The sequence below is a fragment of the Labeo rohita genome, chromosome 19 (genome assembly GCF_022985175.1).
Source record: "Labeo rohita strain BAU-BD-2019 chromosome 19, IGBB_LRoh.1.0, whole genome shotgun sequence".
Taxonomy (NCBI): Eukaryota; Metazoa; Chordata; class Actinopteri; order Cypriniformes; family Cyprinidae; genus Labeo; species Labeo rohita.
In genome coordinates this window covers 2,965,075-2,985,307 of record NC_066887.1, presented here as the reverse complement: position 1 = coordinate 2,985,307, position 20,233 = coordinate 2,965,075, and the positions used below count along the sequence as shown (strand labels likewise).

At 35.4% G+C, this 20,233-nt stretch overlaps 1 protein-coding gene across 1 annotated transcript in view; it reads left to right on the top strand.

The window, feature by feature from the left end:
- arid1ab (AT rich interactive domain 1Ab (SWI-like)) overlaps positions 1 to 20,233 on the top strand; it is an 84,514-nt gene that overhangs the window by 26,147 nt on the left and 38,134 nt on the right. Inside the window, 3 exon segments of the mRNA XM_051136408.1 lie at positions 2,648 to 2,860; positions 8,573 to 9,151; positions 9,234 to 9,350. Coding sequence (XP_050992365.1) covers positions 2,648 to 2,860; positions 8,573 to 9,151; positions 9,234 to 9,350 — 909 coding nt within the window.

Sequence of the window (20,233 nt, the reverse complement as noted above, 5' to 3'; positions counted from 1 at the left end):
TATGTCAATACATTTCAATTACAATACATATTTTTAAAGCCAGTTTTTTTTTTTTTTTTTTCTCTCGTACATTGAGCCATAAATCTCCATTTACTTTACATTTTTATTCCTGTCTATATCCAGATGGTTTTTACAGAGGGATTTGTTCATATATATAATTTGCTTGGTTATATATAACATTTTATTCCCCCTAAAATTGTGAATGTACATATATCCTTAATTACTTCAAAATGCTTTACAATTTTTTTTTTTTTTTTTTTGAGGCGTAGTTCATCAAAAATGAAAAATTTCTTTCTTCTATTTAACACATAAGTAGGGCCTTATGAAATCTATTTAGTTTTTCCCCAGATTCCATTTTTTTCCCCCAAATTCTGTTCTTTTCTGTTTTCATTTTTCTTTATTCATTTGTTTTTTCCGCTTTAACTTTTCTAGAATGAATAAAAAGCTTTTCCAATTAATTTAAATAATAAAAGCTACACAGTTTAACAGCAAATAACTAAATTTTTATTTTTTTTTTTGTCAAATTCTGTTTAACAAATTCAGTGTTTTCCATTAATTTTCTGGATTTTCTTTTAATTAAATTTTTAACAATCAAAAGTCTAATTAATTTATTTGCTAAATAATTAATTTATATTTAAATTAATATTTAATTTAAAATAGGAGTTAATGTATTTAATTTATATTTCAAATTTTGGGAAATGTATATATTTTTTTCTGGTAAATATTCTTTAAAAAAAATGATGTTTTAAGAGTAATTTTATTGTTAGTAGTACTATCATTACGTTAAGTAATGTATTTCTGTCACTGTTTCTAAACCGAACTTTTATTTTGATTGGTTGCTTGAAGAACGTTAAGTTTCTGTCTTTTTCAGAAGAAACGGTAAAGTGTCTCATATTGAGGCGGCAGAGGCTGAAAACACCACTAGCTCTGTGCACGCGTCAGTATGTTTGTGTAGCAAATTGAACCACGCAACTTCGCCATTCATTTATACGGAAAAACACAGGAAATGCAGTTTTTAAATAGTATTTTTGTGGCTTAATATTCACAGACGTTTTGATTTAAGTGTTCTGACCTACTTTAGATTTACTTATCCCAAACTGGGCAAATTCCGAGACATTCTGCGTTATACAGTAAATTCCATCTTTATGACAGGATTCCGTGATTCAGTCCATGTTTTCAGTGTCACTGAAGTCATAGGGCCTTTATATTAGATTTTTTGAAGAAAGTTTGACCGTAGGGTTGTTTTCTCCATGGCTACCAGCAATTACTCTTACTTGTATTACCAACATTCTTCAAAATATCCAATTTTGTGACACAAAATACAGTTTTCATTTTTTTTTTTTTTTTTTTTTTTTTTTTTTTTTTTTTTGGCTAAACCATCAGTTTTGTGCTACACTTCAGTTGAAAACAACAGACTTGCACACACCAAAAAAAAAAAAAAAACACTTTCACTTGTAGGGCTAAACAATAATTGTAGTTTACTGATTTACTGTATTTACCATTCGAATCAGTTTTGACCTTTTTGAAACATTCGTCTCAAAAGCTGAAATGCAAATTTTTTTTTTTTTTTTTTACTATTCCAGTAACTATTCCAAATTATCTTAATGAAAATGGAAAGCATTTTTGAATTTTTTCACTATCATATTTGTTAATGTTTTCCGATCTTATTTATTTTATTTTTTTATTGTCTGAGAGAGTGCATGGTTGCTAGATTGGGAAGATTAAAACACTGGGCAGATAGAAAAAAAAAAAGAAAAAAGTAGGCTCTTCATTTAAAAGAAAAGCTCTGATTGGGCGATTTTAAACTTGTTAATTCAGGATAATCAAGAGAAACTTAATGCAATTAATTGTGAGGCCCTACTCGCTTATAGTGTAGTTTTGTTTCTGAATCTAGTTTTTCTTTCTGAATCTCATGTTACATTACTATTCATTTCAAGTCTCGTAAAACAACATCAGTATCAGAGCACTTGAAAGCGAGTGCTGTCTTTTTACAAACAGAAAAAAGGGCAGTTCATCGTCAGATTTAAGTTCACGATCTCAGATCCTGTCCCTCGCGTAATTCCCGCGCATCGCATTCCAGTCCCGTCGTCCCAAAGACTTTATTCTGATCTGTGTGTGTAATTCTCCGTCTCGGTGTCGTGTGATGTTCGGGTCACACTCCAGTCACCGTACACATTTGTTTCCTCTTGTCTGCTTTCAAAGGGAAGTTGACTGTTCATCCAGTCTCAGCCCCTGGCACTCGGGACGGCCTGGCAGATTGAACCGCTGCTTTCATTCTCTCATTCATTTACTGCCAATTTCCCCTCCCTTCGCTGGCAGCGTGTTTGAAGCATACAGATCTATTTTTGATTCGGGGTGGTGTGCCTCTGCCGTGCTCCGGCTAATACTCCATTGTGATTGTTTTCAATCTTAACGGCAGAAACGAGCCTCTCTTGATATTGATCACTATTGACTTCATCTTAACCAGAGATGCCTAAGTGAATGCTTTCACAAAATTAATGACCCGAACGCTTGGCATTCAGTCGCCTCGATGCTGTAGGGAACCAAAACGTACCGCAATAGTTTCACCTCCTGTATGACGTTCGCTGGTTTTAAACTGTGCCGCTGAAATATTAGCGCTTACCCTCGTTCTCTTTCTCTTTTTCAGCCTCCAGGCCCCATGGACCAGGTGGGGAAAATTCGAGGGCAGCACTATGGAGGTGGAAACCCCTACTCTCAGCAGCAGGGGCCTTCCCCTGGCTCCCAGCAGGGTACTCCCTACCCAGGACAGGGTTACGGGCCCCCGGGACCCCAGAGGTATCCCATGGGCATGCAGGGCCGCACTCCCGGAAGTATGAGCGGGATGCAGTACGGGCAACAGGTCAGATGAACGCGTTTTGGGTTGTTTTTACTTTTTGAATTGCTGATGCCGAGAGCAATTTAGAGAGCAGGGTGTGATTATAAAGTCAATATACATTGCCATTCAAAAGTTTGTGATGAAGATACATATATATATTTTTTGTAATATATTTTTAAAATAATTAAAATTTAAAAATTACAAGTACAGTAGTATTGGAAAACATTATTTAAAAAATGAAAATGCTTTGATTTGATGAAAAATATGCTTTTAATATATTTTAAAAGGTTGGTGGTGCAAAGCTGAATTTTCAGCATCTTTACTTCAGTCTCCAGTGTCACTTGATCTTTCAGAAATTTGTTCTCAATATGATTTATTAACAATGTTGGAAGCTTGTTATTGCAGCTATGTATATGTTATTACAATATTTCATAAAAAAAAAAAAATAATAATAATAATAAAAAAAAACACGCATAACTGCTGAAATTAAATCTATATTTTATATATCTATTAAATTCTATAATTTGAAAGCAAATAAATATGAGAAAATAGTTGGAATTTGGTAAAATAAAGGTATGTAAAATAAAGGTATTTATTTAGATGATAACTTCTAGTGTTTTTCATAAATAAATGATTTGTTAAAAATTACAGTAAGACTGCAAAGTTTGCAAGGTTAGTGAAATGTTTTTTAGATATTTAAAGACTTGTTTAAATTAAATCTATATTTGGTAACACTACAATGTGTCATTTGTTAACATTAGTTAATGTGTTAACTAATATGAACAATGAACAGTGTGTTTATTAGAATATGTTAGTTTTTGTTAATGCTAATTAATGAAAATACAGTTAATTGTTAGTTCATGTTAGTGCATTAACTAATGTTAACAGACAACTTTTGATTTTAATACATCAGATGTTGAAACTAACATTAAGACTAACTTATTAACTAATGTAGTTAACTTATGAAACCATATTGTAAAGTGTTACCCTACATTTTAGAGATTTACTAAATTTTAAATTAAATTCTATAATATAATTATTTATTATATAAAATAAAGAGATCTATATAGATGCAACTTGATTTTTTAATTTATTATTATTTTTAATTGTAGTATTATTTTGCAGAGGCTAAAGCTAGATTCAGCAAATTTTGCAAGCATAGTGAAATTAAATAATTATTAGATAATTTTGTTTTGGGATGTTTTTCTTGAACGCAAAATGGTCAGTTATGGAAGCATTTCTGGCATGAGTAAAAAATAAAAGTTAATTGCGACTCTCACTATTCTGACTTACTCTTAACTTGCAAGAAATAAAACTCGCAATTGCAAGTTATAAAGTCCAGTTCTGAGGGGAAAAAAGACTGTGTTCTTAGAATTGCGAGTTTATATCTCACAATTCTGACTTGATAACTCGCAATTCTGAGAGAAAAAAATGTTATAATTGTGGGATATAAACTCGCAATTTTGAAAAAGTCACAACTGAGTTTATATCTTGCAATTCTGACTTTATAACGTGCAATAGTGAGTTTATATCTCACAATTATTTTTTTTTTTCCGCCTTTTATTTATGGCGAAAACAGGTTTCCATAGTCAGTTGTATGGTAGCTATAAAAGTATCTGCATGGGCTAAAATGATGTTCAGTAGGGTTCACCTAAACTTGCATTCTTTCAACATGTGGAGGAGAAAAAAAAAACCCCAACAACTATGGAGTTAAATTAGTGCCAGAAAATGGTCAAAATGAGACTAGTTTAGCTCCATACAGTAGAATTCCGGTCCAGCCATTCTGTTCATTTACACAGTGGGCAGACCTTTACTCTGCTGCCAGATTTTTGTTTTTCAGAGTCTCAGCTTGAACCTGAAGGCTTCTGACAGTCTTAAGACGTTCTTGATCATAGCAGCATGAGCTCATAGCTCTTTTCATCTGTGCTTTCAAAGAAGGTGGTTATGAGGTCACAGCGAGGCTCAGGTTTGTCGCGTGGGGATTTCCTCGCGCGTCTGAAGTTTAGTACGTGGCAGCCTTCAAGTGCCTGCCTTTCTTCCTCCCGTTGTCTGCGCCGGGTGCCCCATTGTGCTTGTGTCGAGTAAGCAGATGCGCTGGAGTGCCATCCATTTGTAGCCTGGCATAGAACATGCACTTCAGGTTGTTTTTATTAAACCTCTCTGTCAGAGGCGTTTTTCTTCCCCATTTTTATATTTCCTTTCTCCTTGAGAGGGAAAGTGCCCAGCTTGTCACCATCAGGCTTTTGTGTCACACAGTACACTCTCCAGCAAGGTCACATTTTTTTGTATGCCGACTGAAAGTAATGAAATTCAAGCGTTTCCCTGAAAGCCCGCGTGCACGCCGGTCCTTCAAACGGTAAAAAGCACTGACCTCAGTCCTCCTGAAACCTAAAATATGTCTCTTCGCTGCTACTGTGGGTCTTTTCAAAGAGTGTGAAATGCAAACACAACATCTCAGTGCAGTTACATTAACTCCTATTTTAAGTTGATTTCCATAAATGGGTTTCAGTTGATACCAGTAAACATGAAAATATGACTCATAATGAATCATGAGTGATGTTATGACTTCATGCTTTGTCGTCTTGTTTATTTTTAAAAAAAAAAGGCATTGGGGATTATTATTGTACACATTTAAATAGCCAGTGAAGGTGTTTTTGTTTGTGGTGACTGGTTGCAGATTGGCCCTGCACTTACACTCATCTGTTTGGGTTTTATTAATGGGTTACGCTGACTCTAAATCGAGTGTCAGTTCATCCCTTTCACTGAAAGTAAACAGTGTCCTGGCGGGTAACTTTTTCCCCACGCTGTGCTTTCCTCCCTGTCACCTCCTCTGCCTTCTGCTGCTATCGTCTGGCTGTCTGCCCACACACCCATGAGAGAAGCTGGAGTGAAAAGCACTTTAATCAGAAATCGTGAAACCATGTAAACAAACTGATGATTTAATAGTGAGAAATATTTGTGAAAATAAAGGTGAAAAATGTTTAGAAGCTAGGAAACGTCTACTTTCAGCATTAATAATACTGCTAAATTAACTAAACGCTTCATTTTCTAAAATTATTAGTATTTTTAAAATCATTTAGCATGAAGTAAGAACTTTGAAGTTTTGTGTGAAGCTGATATTTACAACATGCTTATTACAAATCTGGGGAAATGCTGTAGTTTCATTTAACGCTTTAGTTTCATTTAACTCTGTACTGTTGAAATAACAGTAACCCTAACACTTACTGGACTTAAGCAACTTTGGTTTATTTATTTAGACATCACTTTAGACAGATCATGTTGAGTATCAGACGTGACCCTGGATAGAGCCCTATGAAATCAGTTTAATTTTTAGTTTTAATTTTTCCCCATTTTTAAATTTTTCTCAACTCCTTTTTAATGGTTAAATAAAATTCTAATAATCAAAGAGCATGTCTAATTAATTAAAAATCATGAAACTTATACAATTTCACATATTTTATAAAGGTTTAACAAAAATGACATTTTTCTCACCATATTTTATCAAATTCTGTGTTTTAGCATGTCTAATTATTTGAATGCATACTTAATTTATTCAAATTTATTCTTAAAATAGCCTTTCTTAAAATGAATGTTTTTTTTATCCTTTAAAAAATAATGTTTGAGTAGTAGTAGTAGTAATAGTAGTAATAGTGATATATATCTGGCACAATGTCTTTAAGTTATAACATTAGTTTTCCTAAAATGGAATGGTCAGATGCTCATGAAGTGACAGCAGATATTGTTCATGTATTTATGTCCTCATTTAGTGAGACAACAGATGCTGAAATCACTGCAAGCATCACGTGAGCTTCAGTGTATGTAGTAAACAAAACCACTCGTCTGCTCCATTTATTGAAACAGACACACAGAACATGCAGGATTCACATTTAAATGCTATTTTTGCAGTGTAATATTTACAGATGCTAGTCCATATTGCAGTTTGATTTAAGTGTAATGAACTACTTTTGATTAATTCATTCAAACTTTGACAAATTCCGCAACATTCCGCTTTATTCAGTAAATTCTAATTTTATGACTGGATTCCGCAATTCCGTCCACGTTTTCCGCATTGCGGAAATCATGGGGCCCTACCTGGACCACAAGTAGCCCGGGTACATTTATAGCAATAGCCAACAATGCATTGTATGGGTCAAAATTATCGATTTTTTCCTTTATGCCAAAAATCATTAGGAAATTAAGTAAAGATCATGTTCCATGAAGATATTTTGTAAATTTGTAATACAGTAAGTATATCAAAACTTAATTTTTGATTAGTAATATGCATTAAGAACTTCATTTGGGCAAATTTTATATATATTTATATATTTATATATTTATATATTTATATGTGTGTGTGTGTGTGTGTGTGTGTGTGTATGTATATATATATATATATATATATATATATATATATATATATATATATATATATATATATATATATATATATATATATATATATATATATATAAATATAAATATAAATATAAATATAAATATATATATTTATGTGTGTATGTGTGTGTGTGTATATATATATATATTTATTTATTTATTTATTTATTTATTTATTTATTTATTTATTTATTTATTTATTTATTTATTTTCCCAATATTTTTTACATTTTTATTCCCATTATGTTTAACTTTTTTTTTTTTTTTTTTTTTTTTTTTTTTTTTTTTGTGCACCCTCAGATTCCCAATTTTCAGATAGTTGCATCTCAGTCAAGTATTGTCCTATCCTAACAAACCACACATCAATGGAAAGCTGATTTTATTAATATATAAATCTAAATAAACCCTTATGATTGGTTTTGTGGTCTAGGGTCATAAATGAGATTGAGGCTTTTGGGAAACAATTATTTATTCATTTGGGTTGCATTATGTTTTATGGTTTTATTCCTGGTCAAGTATGAGCTCTATTTTTGCTATAAAATACAAATATGAGCCATAAAAGCATGATGTATCAAATATGACACTGAACACATATGCACATGTTAAATTAAATAAAAGTAGGGCCAGATGAAATCAGTTTTATTTTTTTCCTGTTTTAATTTTTCTTTCTAGACTGTTTTAATGGTTAAAAATACTTAAATCATGTCTAATTAATTGAAATCATGAAACTTGCACCATTTAATGGTAATTTGTTAAAAGTTGAAGAAAATTCCATTTACAAGGCCCTATGAAATGTTTTTTACGCCCCTCAATTTTTTTTCTTCTAATCTTCTGTATTCCATTTTATTGGTTTCATTATTTTTTTTCTGATAAACAGATTACATATTTAATTAAATTTTTTTTTTTTTCTCCCAGAAATGCTGTGTATTGACATTTTTTTCTGGTAAATAAATTCTGGTGAATTTTTCTGGTAAATACTCCTTAAAAAATAATGTTTTAATAATAATTTAATAACTAATAATTTGTTAAACATTAGGGCTACACTAAGTAATATTTCTATCACAGTATCTTCAAGTTAAAACAAATGTTTATTTTGACAGATTTATGAGGTATAGTTTGTCTTGAAATAAATGGTAAAATGCTAATCATAAAATTAGCAAAGTCATAAAATTAACCCTGACCATTTTGTAGATATGCACATTATTGTGAATCATTCTGTGCACAAGTTCCTTTTTCCATAAATAAATAAATAAATAAATAAATAAATCAGTGCCATTACTCAATCTTCAAAATAGTTTGCTTGCTAACTGATGGACTGTTTCCTGCTGTGTTTTCTCCATAGATGAGCTATGGACAGCATGGCCCAGGTGGTTATGGTCAGAACCAAGGCGCCTACTACGGACAACAGGGCCCGACACCTCACGGAGGCCCCCAGCAGTCTCCATACCCCCAGCAGCCCTCCACTGGAGCGGCCTCTCAGCCCCCTTACTCCCAGCAACCCCCTGGTCCTCCCCATGGCCAGAGCGGGCCCCCTTACGGGCAACCTCAGGGCCCCCACGGCCCCCCTCAGGGCCAGCCGCCATACTCCCAGACTCCTCAGTCACAGTCAGGACAACCTCCCTACACCCAGTCCCAGGGTCCCCCTCAGTCACAGGGTCCGTCTCAGGGCCAGCAAGGGGCGCAGCCCGGATACTCGCAACCATCTTCCGGTCCAGGGCAGCCTCCTCAGCAACAGGGACCCTCACAACAGCAGCAGGGCCCGCCACAATCACAGCCTCCCAGCTCGGCGCCCCCACAGTCATCCCAGCAAGCTTCAGGACAGGGTCAGCCCTCACCGTACTCCCAAACCCCTCCACTGCAGTCTCAACAACAACAGCAGCAGCAGCAGTCACCCTTCCAGCGTTTTCCTCCGCCACCTCAGGTAACAACAGTACTACGGGTTGTAATCGTTTTTTCCTTTCAGAAGAGCTTCTACATTTTGTTTTCGTTGCTTTATTCCTCAGGAGCTGTCTCAAGACTCCTTCAGCTCTCAGTCTTCGGCTCCTTCCTCCAATCAGCCCATGGTGTCCGGGAAGGGCGGTCCGGAGGAGAACTTGCAAGGACGACCTTCCAGCCTGCCTGTGAGTCCCATGAAAATTTCAAACCTGATTGACCTCATGCCATGCTAGCTTTCAGATGAGCTCTCTTGATGAGGGAATTGGTTTTGTAGCGGTAACTCATTCTTGACAAGCATTGACTCTGTGCTTTAGTGCTCAAGTGTTTTAGTTGTTCAAAGGAATATCTTTAGTTGACCAACTCTGCAAGCATATGCTATTTTTCCTTAACATGCAAAAACTTGCCAGTCCTCAAATCACTGGACGACTTGGCTAATGAGGCCTTGGGTTGTTTGTCTTGTTCTTCGGGATCGTAGTTGGTTGGATCACTGTAGTCATACATAAACCTATACAGAAGTGTTTCAAAACTCTGTTCCTGGAGGCTTCCCAATTTTTGAACTCCTACTAATCAAGCATCAGCTCTTCAGTTGGGACTCTAAGACTTGAAATGGAAAATGTGTAGTGCTTGGGTGCAAATGGGGTTTGGATTGGGAGAGTAAAGGTTTACTTCAAGTCTAACTCTGTGGCTCTAAGGTAGTTTACATGGTTACTGGTACTGAACTTTTGAGAGATTCGTTAGTTTTGGGGCAGGTGGGAATGTCGTCAAACCCAAGTCAGTAAACCGGAATGGACTTGTCCATTGTTAGCAATACCAGTTGGTTAAAAAGACATAAAACGAGGTATTTTGCACAGAAAATGCAATAGTATCATGTCTACAAATAGAGGTTGGATAGTGCTGTGTTGCATCACTGAGTTTGAGACACAGACAAACATAAGTGCTAATCAACTGTATACCACTACTGTTTCTCTTCAGTTGATTCATTGAGTAGCCACATTGGATTCTGAAGTTGGAGTTGTTGCGATTCCTTTGAGATTCCGAATTGGAGTTCTGACATGGGAGGGCATTCCAGTTAAAAGTTCAGACTTCCAAGTTCAAATGGAATGTCAGTGGTGTCCAGTCCTGCTGCTAAAGGGCTACTGTCTTACATAGTTTATCTCTAGTCCTGATTAAACAGAACTGAATTAGCTCATCAAGGTCTTCAGTATTACTAGAAACTTACAGGTAAGGGGCTGTTCACACAAAAAGCCTTTGCATTTAAAAACGTGAGACTCAGCGCTCAGGAATGGTTTTAAAGAGCAGGTCATATGGTTTTTTTAAAATGTCCTAATATTGTGTTGAGTCTAAATCCATCTAAGGTCAGAAAACATTGCAAGTTTCTCAGAGTAAACATTTAATATTGGAGTCATTTCAAAACGGATCATTCGAAGCAGCTTGTCTGTAAACCCCTCCCTTCTATAAGCCTGCTCTGCTCTAATTGGTCAGCTAGCCAAGTCTCTTTTGATTGGCATAGAGAGGAGTACTTGAGCAAGTTAGCGAGCACTACCTTTATATAAAACAATATAGTGCTCCAATCCATTCTTAAAACAACGACATTAAAAACATTTTGTTGAACACTTTTTGCAAGTGTATCGTGCCCACAGCTAAAGTTTAGCTGCTAAACCGTAAACACAGAAAACAGTCATGTTGGATATGTTAGCTGAGTGCTAACGTGACAAACTGATGAAACCAGTTACGTTCTTTATTATTATTATTACAAAAATTACTTCTTGGGAAATAGTGAGTTCACAGTGAATTATCAGAACCATTTCAGTAAGACAGAAATATTGTGGTTTACCTGGAAACCTAAAGCTGCACTAGGTATACATCATATATTAGCACAAAAAAACCTTGATATTATGAGCACGCAATTGAAAATGTACCCATAACGTATCAATCGTACTTAAAATTGTGTTGTGGTTTGGAGACGCTTGTTAAAGACAATAAAGAAGCCAACGAAGCCAAGATTAGACGAGCAGTCCTCTGTAAAATGATGAGGACACAAGAAAAGGTTCGAATTGTATTGTTGTGGTATCATGGAAAAAATGAATTTGAACCACTGATTTTTCACATCATCTTTCGGCAATGAAAACAAAACAAAAGTGCTTTCACACTGCAGAACTCAGCATCTTCTCAACATGTGAACACACTAACTAGTGGAAGTGTACCGGGATTATGCAAATGTGTTACCGAGTGACACACATCAGTAACAGGCAGAAGATTTCAATTTATAACGACTTGAGGTGAATTCAGAATCAACTCTTTTCTTATGAGACAGTAGCTTTATCATGCACTGTTTTGATTAACAACTTTGCAGACTTTTTACATTTAAGGATAGCTATGTTACAAACTGCAAAAGAGATATTTTTCAAAAACCCCTATGACCTCTTTAAAAAAAAAAAAAGTGCAACGCATGCCATGATCATGCCATGACGTCAAATTCACCGTTCCAAGATGGCGGACGCATCCACGTGCTTGGAGCGGTTGAATGGGGAATCTATACATATTTTATATCTAAGGCCATGATGCCATCAAATATAACAGTTGCCATGCTAACTTGCTTCTGTAAACAAGCTTGCAGTGCTTACCCCGCCTCCGGGGTCTTCTGATTGCTCCACTGTTTTGCAACTGACATTGAGCGGTAGTTGAAATTCTTTTAACTTGACATGGCGAGACGTGAGCAATGGTCGGAAAACAATGTAAAAGTAGCACACTGGAATGGAAAAACGCATTCTGTGTAAACGCCCCATAAGTGTGTTGGAGTGCACAGAGCTAAACTCTGCAGAGCATTGGTCCTCCAAGAGTAGAGTTGGACACCTTTGCTCTAAGTGCATCAAATGAGTCAGATGTGAACGGGGGTCAACCGCACTTAAGCATCACATAGCACAAACACTACCTGCCAGGCCACATCTATGATGTAATTATTACCTTTGGATAGATGGAAATTTTGACCACAGAGTCTGCACTACTAGATCAGGGGTGTCCAGTCTTGCAGAGTTTAGCTCCAACTAGCTTAAACACACTCGCCTGGAAGTTTCTAGTGAGTCTGAAGACCTTGATGAGCTAGTTCAGGTGTGTTTAATTAGAGTAGGAGCTGAACACTATGGGACAGTGGCCCTCCAGATACAAGTTTGGACTTCCTTTACTAGATTCTAGGGCTGAAACGATTCCCAAGTAAGGAGGCTTCGTTTAGTCCATTTACTGTAAATACACACGGAACATTGTGACATATTACTGACGCACAAACCAATAAAAGCTGGACATGTTTATTTATGCATTTGTAACTTAGTTAAATGCATTTATTTCCCCTTGAGTTTAATTAATTAGTGGGTAAATAGGCCTGCATCTAACTGCCTCAGTTTCTTGATTTATGGCTTTGTTTTAGGTTGTAATGTTTACATTTTTCTAAAGTAGTGTAAAATGGATTTTTGAATTTTTATTCATTTATATTTTCATTTATATGTGTATATTATTGATATGTTTGTATTTGCATTTTTAACTTAATTTGGCAAAAATGCATTAAATGGGTTTAGTTTTAATGGTTAATGTATGCAATTTCAGCAATAAAAATGTAAATTTTTCTAAAAAGGAAACAATTTAGTTGTTTATTTTAAGAAACCCATTTTATTTTCTCTTGTATATTTAGTATTGCTCTTTAGTAAAGAAAAATGACTTCTTATCTGATTAATCGATAGAATAATCGGTGGAATACACTGTAAAAAACAATTTGTTGAGTCAACTTAAAATAATTTGTAACCTGACTGCCTTAAAATTAAGTTTAGTCAATTCCAAAAAAGTTTATTCAACTTTAAATGTTAAATTATACTAAGTGACAACTTAGATAATTGAGTTTAATCAACTTAATTTTAAGGCAGCTGGGTTACTTACCCATCTGTTCAGTTTAGCAAACACAAATGTCTAAGTTGTTACTTGGTACAACTTAACATTTTAAGTTGAATAAACTTATTTTAGTTGACTCAACTTAAAATTTTAAGGCAGCAGGGTAACAAATTATTTTAAGATGACTCAACAAATTGTTTTCTATTTTTTACAGTGTACTTGATTACTAAAATAATCGATAGCTACAGCCTTACTAGATTCCCTGTTGGTGTGAAAACTATTGCAGCACTGTTTGAAAACACTTCTGCATCTGAATGTTGTTGTGGTGCTGCTGCTTTGTCTAATTTACCCAGCATAAACCTTATATCATGCCACATGTTGGTCACAAGGTTATTTCCAGTCTGAGATAAGCATGCACGCCAAAAGTCGGCTACGTGAGATTAGTTGCTTTTGGAAACCAGGTCAGTGAAAAGCGAAGGTGTGCACATCATCTGTCACAGTGAAAAACATTCAGGATATTGTTGTGTGTGTGTGTTTATAGGTTAGCAGATACAAATAGCTCATTCAGAGCAACAGTGCCTCCGAAATTTCCAAATGAGCTGCGATAATTAATGAGAGAGAGAGGGGTGTCTAATAGAGCGCTGGCAAATGACTGGAGCTGGAGGGCTGGAGAAGGTAAAAGAGAGACGAGTGAGTGAGAGAACCCAGATCGTTCAGTCTGTGCCAGTGGGGGATGCCCTCAGGATGTGATTTCCTCTTATTTCTTTTTTTTTATTTATATATTTTGCTCTTACGTAGCCAGTGACTGAGATTGGCCGAGATTTTATTCAATCCCAGGAATCCCCACGGTTGCCTGCGGGAAAGGCAATAATGTAGCCCTCGATTGACCCCTTCTACCACCAACATTTCCCTCATGCTCTGCTCTCACGGTAGATTAGCCCCTACCGCTAACTTTAGCCCGGTCGACACCAAAGGTAAAACGCCTCCAAATCACTGCCTGACCTGCGAGCGAGTTATCCAGCTGCGCGACACAAACTACTAGAGGCTTAATGGTACTACCATGCAGAGAAGCAATTCTGGGTGTATACGTACTGTTAGAGGGTCTATTTGTTTTTGGGGTCTGCATATGCTGCTCCTTGCTGCTTTGAAGTCTACAAGTATTACGTTCTGATATGAAAATATAGTTGTGGATCTTTTAGAGCAAGTCTTCATCTGTTGGGTTTTGTGGACTGATTTCATGAACGTTGTGGATTAAAGCTGCCAACTGCAGAGACTTTCCATCGAGTGAATAGGGACCAGTTTGACTGGTTGAGCTTGTTTCCTGATAATCGTTGCTTCACACCACAACGAATGAACACGTCTAGCAACCGTACACTTTGTCAGCTCTCTGTGAACTGTTTGTTCTCAGGCGTGTTGTGCTGGCATTCCTGACCGTTTGATTTGGTTGTGCCTGCTGTAGCTAAATTTATAAAGGCGGCATTTTGTTTTGTGTGTGTTATCTGTAAAACTAATTTGGTGCTTTGTAAAGTCAGAATTAACTATGCACACTGATAAAGTAAACAGAAGTTAATCTTGTTTAATGTAACTTGCTCCACCTATGAATGCATTTTCTCTTTGGTCTGACGTCACTGTGGCCACACACATACACTCATAACATGCAGGGATGATGGTGCTAGTGCTTTTCTAAAATCTTAAGCAGTCGAACACATGTTTTATTAGAGCAATAGTTGATAATGGCTGTATGTTGTCTGCTTTCTGTTAGTGATGTTGGCTCAGTTGTAGATGTTAAAGCATGTCCTCAGCCTTTTTGTACTCGAAGGCCCTACAATGTTCAAAATATTTGAAGGCCCCTCTCACTATATTAAGTGTAAGATATTTTAGGTATTTCTGTTGTAGTCAAGGCAAAGCTTCTCTGTTTTAATTTTTTTTTTTAATCAACAGAATTATTTTTTTTAATTAACCACAATTCATTTTGTGATTCCGGAACTGTTCTTCAACAAAAATGTTATTTAAAAAAAAAAAAAAAAATCAAATAGTTATTAGAGGGAAAAATAGTTTCTTTTTATAGTTTTTTTTTTTTTTTTTTTTTTTTTTTTTTTTTTTTACATTTAGAGTGATTAAAGTTATTATTTTAATGTGTTAAAAATAATTTAGTAATTTAAAAACTTTTAAAAGAAATGGTTCCCCCTAAACATTTAAATGGTTCTAATTCACTCATGTTGTTCCATTCCTGAGTTTCTTTCTTCGGCTGAACACAATATATTTGCTGTAAAGACTGTTGGAGACTGTTGGTAACTATACGGTTGCTGGTAGCCACTGACTTCTATAGTAGGGAAAAATACTATGTAAGCCAATGGCTGCCAGCAAAGGCTTGATTATCAACATTCTTCTAAAAAATAAATAAATAAATGTATAGTCTATGAAGTCAATGGCTGCCAGCAAATATTTGGTTACCAAAATTCTTCAAAATTAATCAAAAATGGGGGAGAAAAAAATACTACAGAAGTCGATGGCTACCAGCAACTGGTTTGGTTACCAACATATTTAAAAAAAAATAAAAAAATAAAAATTTAAAAAATGGGGGAGAAAAAATACTGCAAGTCAATGGCTATAAGCAACTGTTTTGGTTACCAACATATTTCAAAAATGACAAACAAACAAATAAAAAAAAAAATAAATAAATAAATTCTTCAAAAACGGGGGAGAAAAAAATACTAAAAGTCAATGGCTACCAGCAACTTTTTTTGGTTACCAAGATTCTTCAAATATGAAGAAAAAACAAAAAATCAAAGCGTAAGTAAGTAACTAAGTAACTAACTAAGTAAGTAAGTAACTAAAAGGCCATCAACTAAAAAAAGTCGATGGCTACCAGCAACTGTTTTGGTTACCAACTTCATTTGGAAATGAAGGATGGATGGATGGATGGATGTTACCAACATTTTTTTAAAAATGGGAAAACAAATTAAATGTATTATGGAAGTCAGTTGCTGCCAGAAAATGTTTGGTTACCAACATTCTTCAAAAATGGGGGAGAAAAAAAAATGCTATAAAAGTCAATGGCTACCCATAACTGTTTTGGTTACCAACATTCTTCAAAAAATGGAGAAAAACAAAGAAGAAACGACGCAAGTCAATGGCTGCCAGTAAATGTTTGGTTGCTAAAATTCTTCAAAAATTGGGGGGGAAAAAAATACTATGGAAGTCAATAGCTACCAGCAGCTGTTTGGTTACCAACAGACTTTAAAATATTTTCTGTGTGTTCAACGGAAGATACGAATTTATACGAGTGTGGAACAACATGAGGGTGAGTAAATTGACAACTGTCTTTTTCAACTACTTTCAGCTATGCCATTAAGTCATCTTTGACCACCTTGGCCCTGACTCCCCCGTTTTAATAAACCACTGTGTTAAAGAGGCACAGATCCTTTTATTTTACCGGTACACTGCACAACCACTGTCCCCTATAAAACCTGGCACGCTGATGCTTTTAAAACAAGCCTTACTGCTGTAAATGAGAAGCCACATTCTGTGATTGGCAATTATATTGACAACAAAAATAATTGGACTTGTGGGTTTTTGTTGGCAACACTCTACCTTCAGACAGCTTTTCATGAGCTTGCATTTGTCTTACTTAATACCCATTTGGCATAGTCCTGCGTAGACGCGCTCTGGTTTACCATAATGTCTCTGTCATATGTACGCTGATGCGCGCCAAGACGGAGAAGGACAGAAAGCTGGAGCCGATCGGGTTCTGGGGAGGATCTGAATCCAAAAAAAAAAACGATTCCCCAGATTGCGTCTTCGTCGGCAGAAAGACTGGGCATCTTTTGCCGTGATCCTGATTAATTAGTTTTGAATTATGTTTTTTCTTTTTCATTTCCCAAATTAATCTCAATGCAGTGCGGTTCATATCAGTCGAGGATCAAATCAAATCCTCTTCCATTTGGTTGATGATGATGGTGTTTATGTCCGCCGTATACGAGCGACGGAGATCTGGCGCGGGGAGATTTCCAATAGCCTGGGATTTCAATTGTGGGACGCCCTGGAAGTGATATATCCTCTCTGTGTGTGAGAGAACACGAACGCTCCCTCCAGTCGTTTCTAATCTCCTCCAGTTCTTTTTTAACAGCCTTTTGTGGCCCTTCCTCAAAGTGCGGCTAATCCCGAGCAGTATCCGCCTCCCCTCTGTACTCCGCCGTGACTTCAGGGGTCCGTCACCCTCAGCCCCTCGCTTCCCCCGCTGCTTTTATATCTCTCTCACACCCTCTCTTTCTAAGTCAATATCCTCAGTGTCCTGTAAGTGCTCCGTTTGAGTCGTCACTTAAACTTTTGTCTATAATCTTTTGGCGGCATCTTACTCCGAGATGCATATTAAGTCAGCGTGCTCGGGCCTGGAGGGGAAGGTCACATGTTAGTCACACGCTCGCTCGCTCGTTTTTTCCCCCCCTCTTTCTCCCAGTGGATGGAAAGGTTTTATGGAGTAGTAATTCTGACTCAGAGGGGCCCGGCCCGTTGGGAACGCAAGAGAGATGCTAAGAGAAAAAGGGACTGGAATATAATGGAGAGATTGTGATGCGTCACTCTATCAAAATTACAAGCTCTCTTTCACATGTGAAAAATATATAAACATACAATTATTTAATGCCCATCAGGCAAACATTTTCTGCCCCTATGAGCCAACTGTTTATTTTATTTTTAACAAAACAGTCCAGAAACTCTCAGATTATCATTTTGAAACAATCTTTCTAATTTAAAAGGATTTTTACAAAGTCTAGTTTAATATATGTTCTCAAAATTGGTTTGTGCAAATATATTTTAACCCTTTCCCCGTCAGCATTTTTGATCATTTTTCAAAAAAATTTCATAGCCCCCAGAAAATTGTTGTATGAATGTCTGAACGCAGTATGTCAAAAGAACAGAGCCTCTGCTTTTAAGCAAAACAAACTGAAAGTTTTGTTCTAGCTTCATGCATTCTTTTTAATCAACACTTGAATGTGGGCGAGTGTCATAAAGCTAAATTTTGAACAGAAAACTAAGAAAATCACGTTTTTGTCAATGCTACATCCGGATCGGATTCGGCACTTCCTGGATTGACATTTCATTTAATAACTTGGGGTAGTTTTGATTCATATGTGGTTTGGCTGTTGTTAATGCTTGTTTTGGTAATGGCTGATTTATTCTGATGATTAATAGAGTATTATTTTTGTATGTGGTAATAAAATGGAACAATGGACTTCAAAATGACTTGTTTAATAACAATAATTGTGGTTGATTTATATGTGGTTTGGCTGTCACTAACTATTATTCTGATAATGGAGTAATCAGGCGATTTATTCTGGTGATTAACAGAGTATTTTTATTTGTATTTATTTATTTATTTTTTGTATGTGGTAATAAAATAGAACAATAGACTCAAAATGACTTGTATAATAGCAGTAACTGCGGTTGATTTATATGCGGTCTGGCTGTTGCTAGTTATTTTGGTAATCGAGTAATCGGTGGATTTATTCTGATGATTAATAGTGTGTAAAATAGAACAATAGACTTAAAAATGACTTGTATAATAGCAGTAATTGTGGTTGATTGTGTGTGGTTTGCCTGCGCCAAGTATTATTTTGGTAGTCGAGTAATCGGACGATTTATTCTGATGATTAATCGAGTATTTTTTTTGTGGTAATAAAAATAGAACAGTAGACTTCAAATGACTTGTATAATAGCAGTAATTGCGGTTGATTTGTATGCGGTTTTAAAATAAAATATACTTAAAATATCAATTGCTGCATTTTTTTTCTTTCAGAAAAATGCAGTGGTAACCTTAACATTTTATTTTAAGATTTAACATTTGTTAATGGTCTAAAGCAAATAGGTAATAAAATAGAACAACAGACTTAAAAATGACTTGTGTGATAGCAGTAATTGTGGTTGATTTTGTATGCGGTTTGGCTGTCGCTAAGATTATTTTGGTAACTGAGTAATCCGTCAATTTATTATGACGATTAAACGAGTATATATATATATTTTTTGTGGTTATAAAAAAAGAACAAATAGACTTAAAAATCACATGTATAAAAGCAATAATTGGTTCAAATAAAACATTAAAAGCAAGTAATAACAGGCAAAATGCAGTCGAGTTGTTTTTTTTTTTTTTTTTTTTTTTTTTAATAGAGTACTCTATTCTCAAGGAATCTTGACAGCCCTAATATGCTGTTTAATGTTTTGATTAGGGATGCACTATATTGTATTTTTGCAATATCCGATATGCTAATAATTTTCTACTCTTTTTAGCCGCCAATGCCAAAAACAACACATTTCTTTTTGTTTGGAAACAATACCAAGTCTCTCCTGTGTGGAAATAACAAGCAAATTATTTATTACATTTTTAACAAGAACTTATTTGTTAGAATTAAATAAACAATAATTAAGTTATTTTATACTGACAGTACATTAAAGCTTTAAAAATAACTATAAATGATATCAATCGCTGCTTTTTTTTTTTTTTTTTCTTTCAGAAAAATGCAGTGGTAACCTTAACATTTTAAGATTTAACATTTTTTTTTTGTATCATGTAAGTTAAAGCTTCTGACCTTTAAATCTAAACACACTGTAAAAAAAAAAAGTTTTCGCAAGTTTCAACTTAAAACTTAAGTTCAGCAGCTTCCTTAAAATTTTAAGTTAAATCAACTTAAAACTACAAGTCATTTCAACTCACTACAATAAAGTGAGTTAAAATGACTTGTACTTAAGTTGATTTAACTTAATTTTACGGCAGTTGCTAAACTTAAGTTTTTAAGTTGAAACTGGGTAAAACTTTTTTACAGTGTACTCATTTTATGACATCGATTAATGTTTTAATCAGAAACAGTTTGTGTATTTTACTTACTACAACGTTACGGTAGCTCGGAAATTTTCGGCAGTGGCAGGGAAAGAGTTAATAAAGTTCACTAAAACTAGTTTTAGTTGAAACTGCAAAAATGGAGTTTTGTAGGAAACCCTGTGCTGAAAGCAGATGGTTATTTAGTGGGGAAAGAGGACGTCAGGATGGATTGAGGCAGGATATTGAGGATGAAAGAAGGAAATGGAAGGGAAGAGAGGAAAAGTGTGTTGGGCGGGCGGGCGAGCGAGTGAGACACTGAGCCATTTTCACACAGGAACCCCAGCGGCTGACATCATTTCAAGACCACCCGCATTTTTC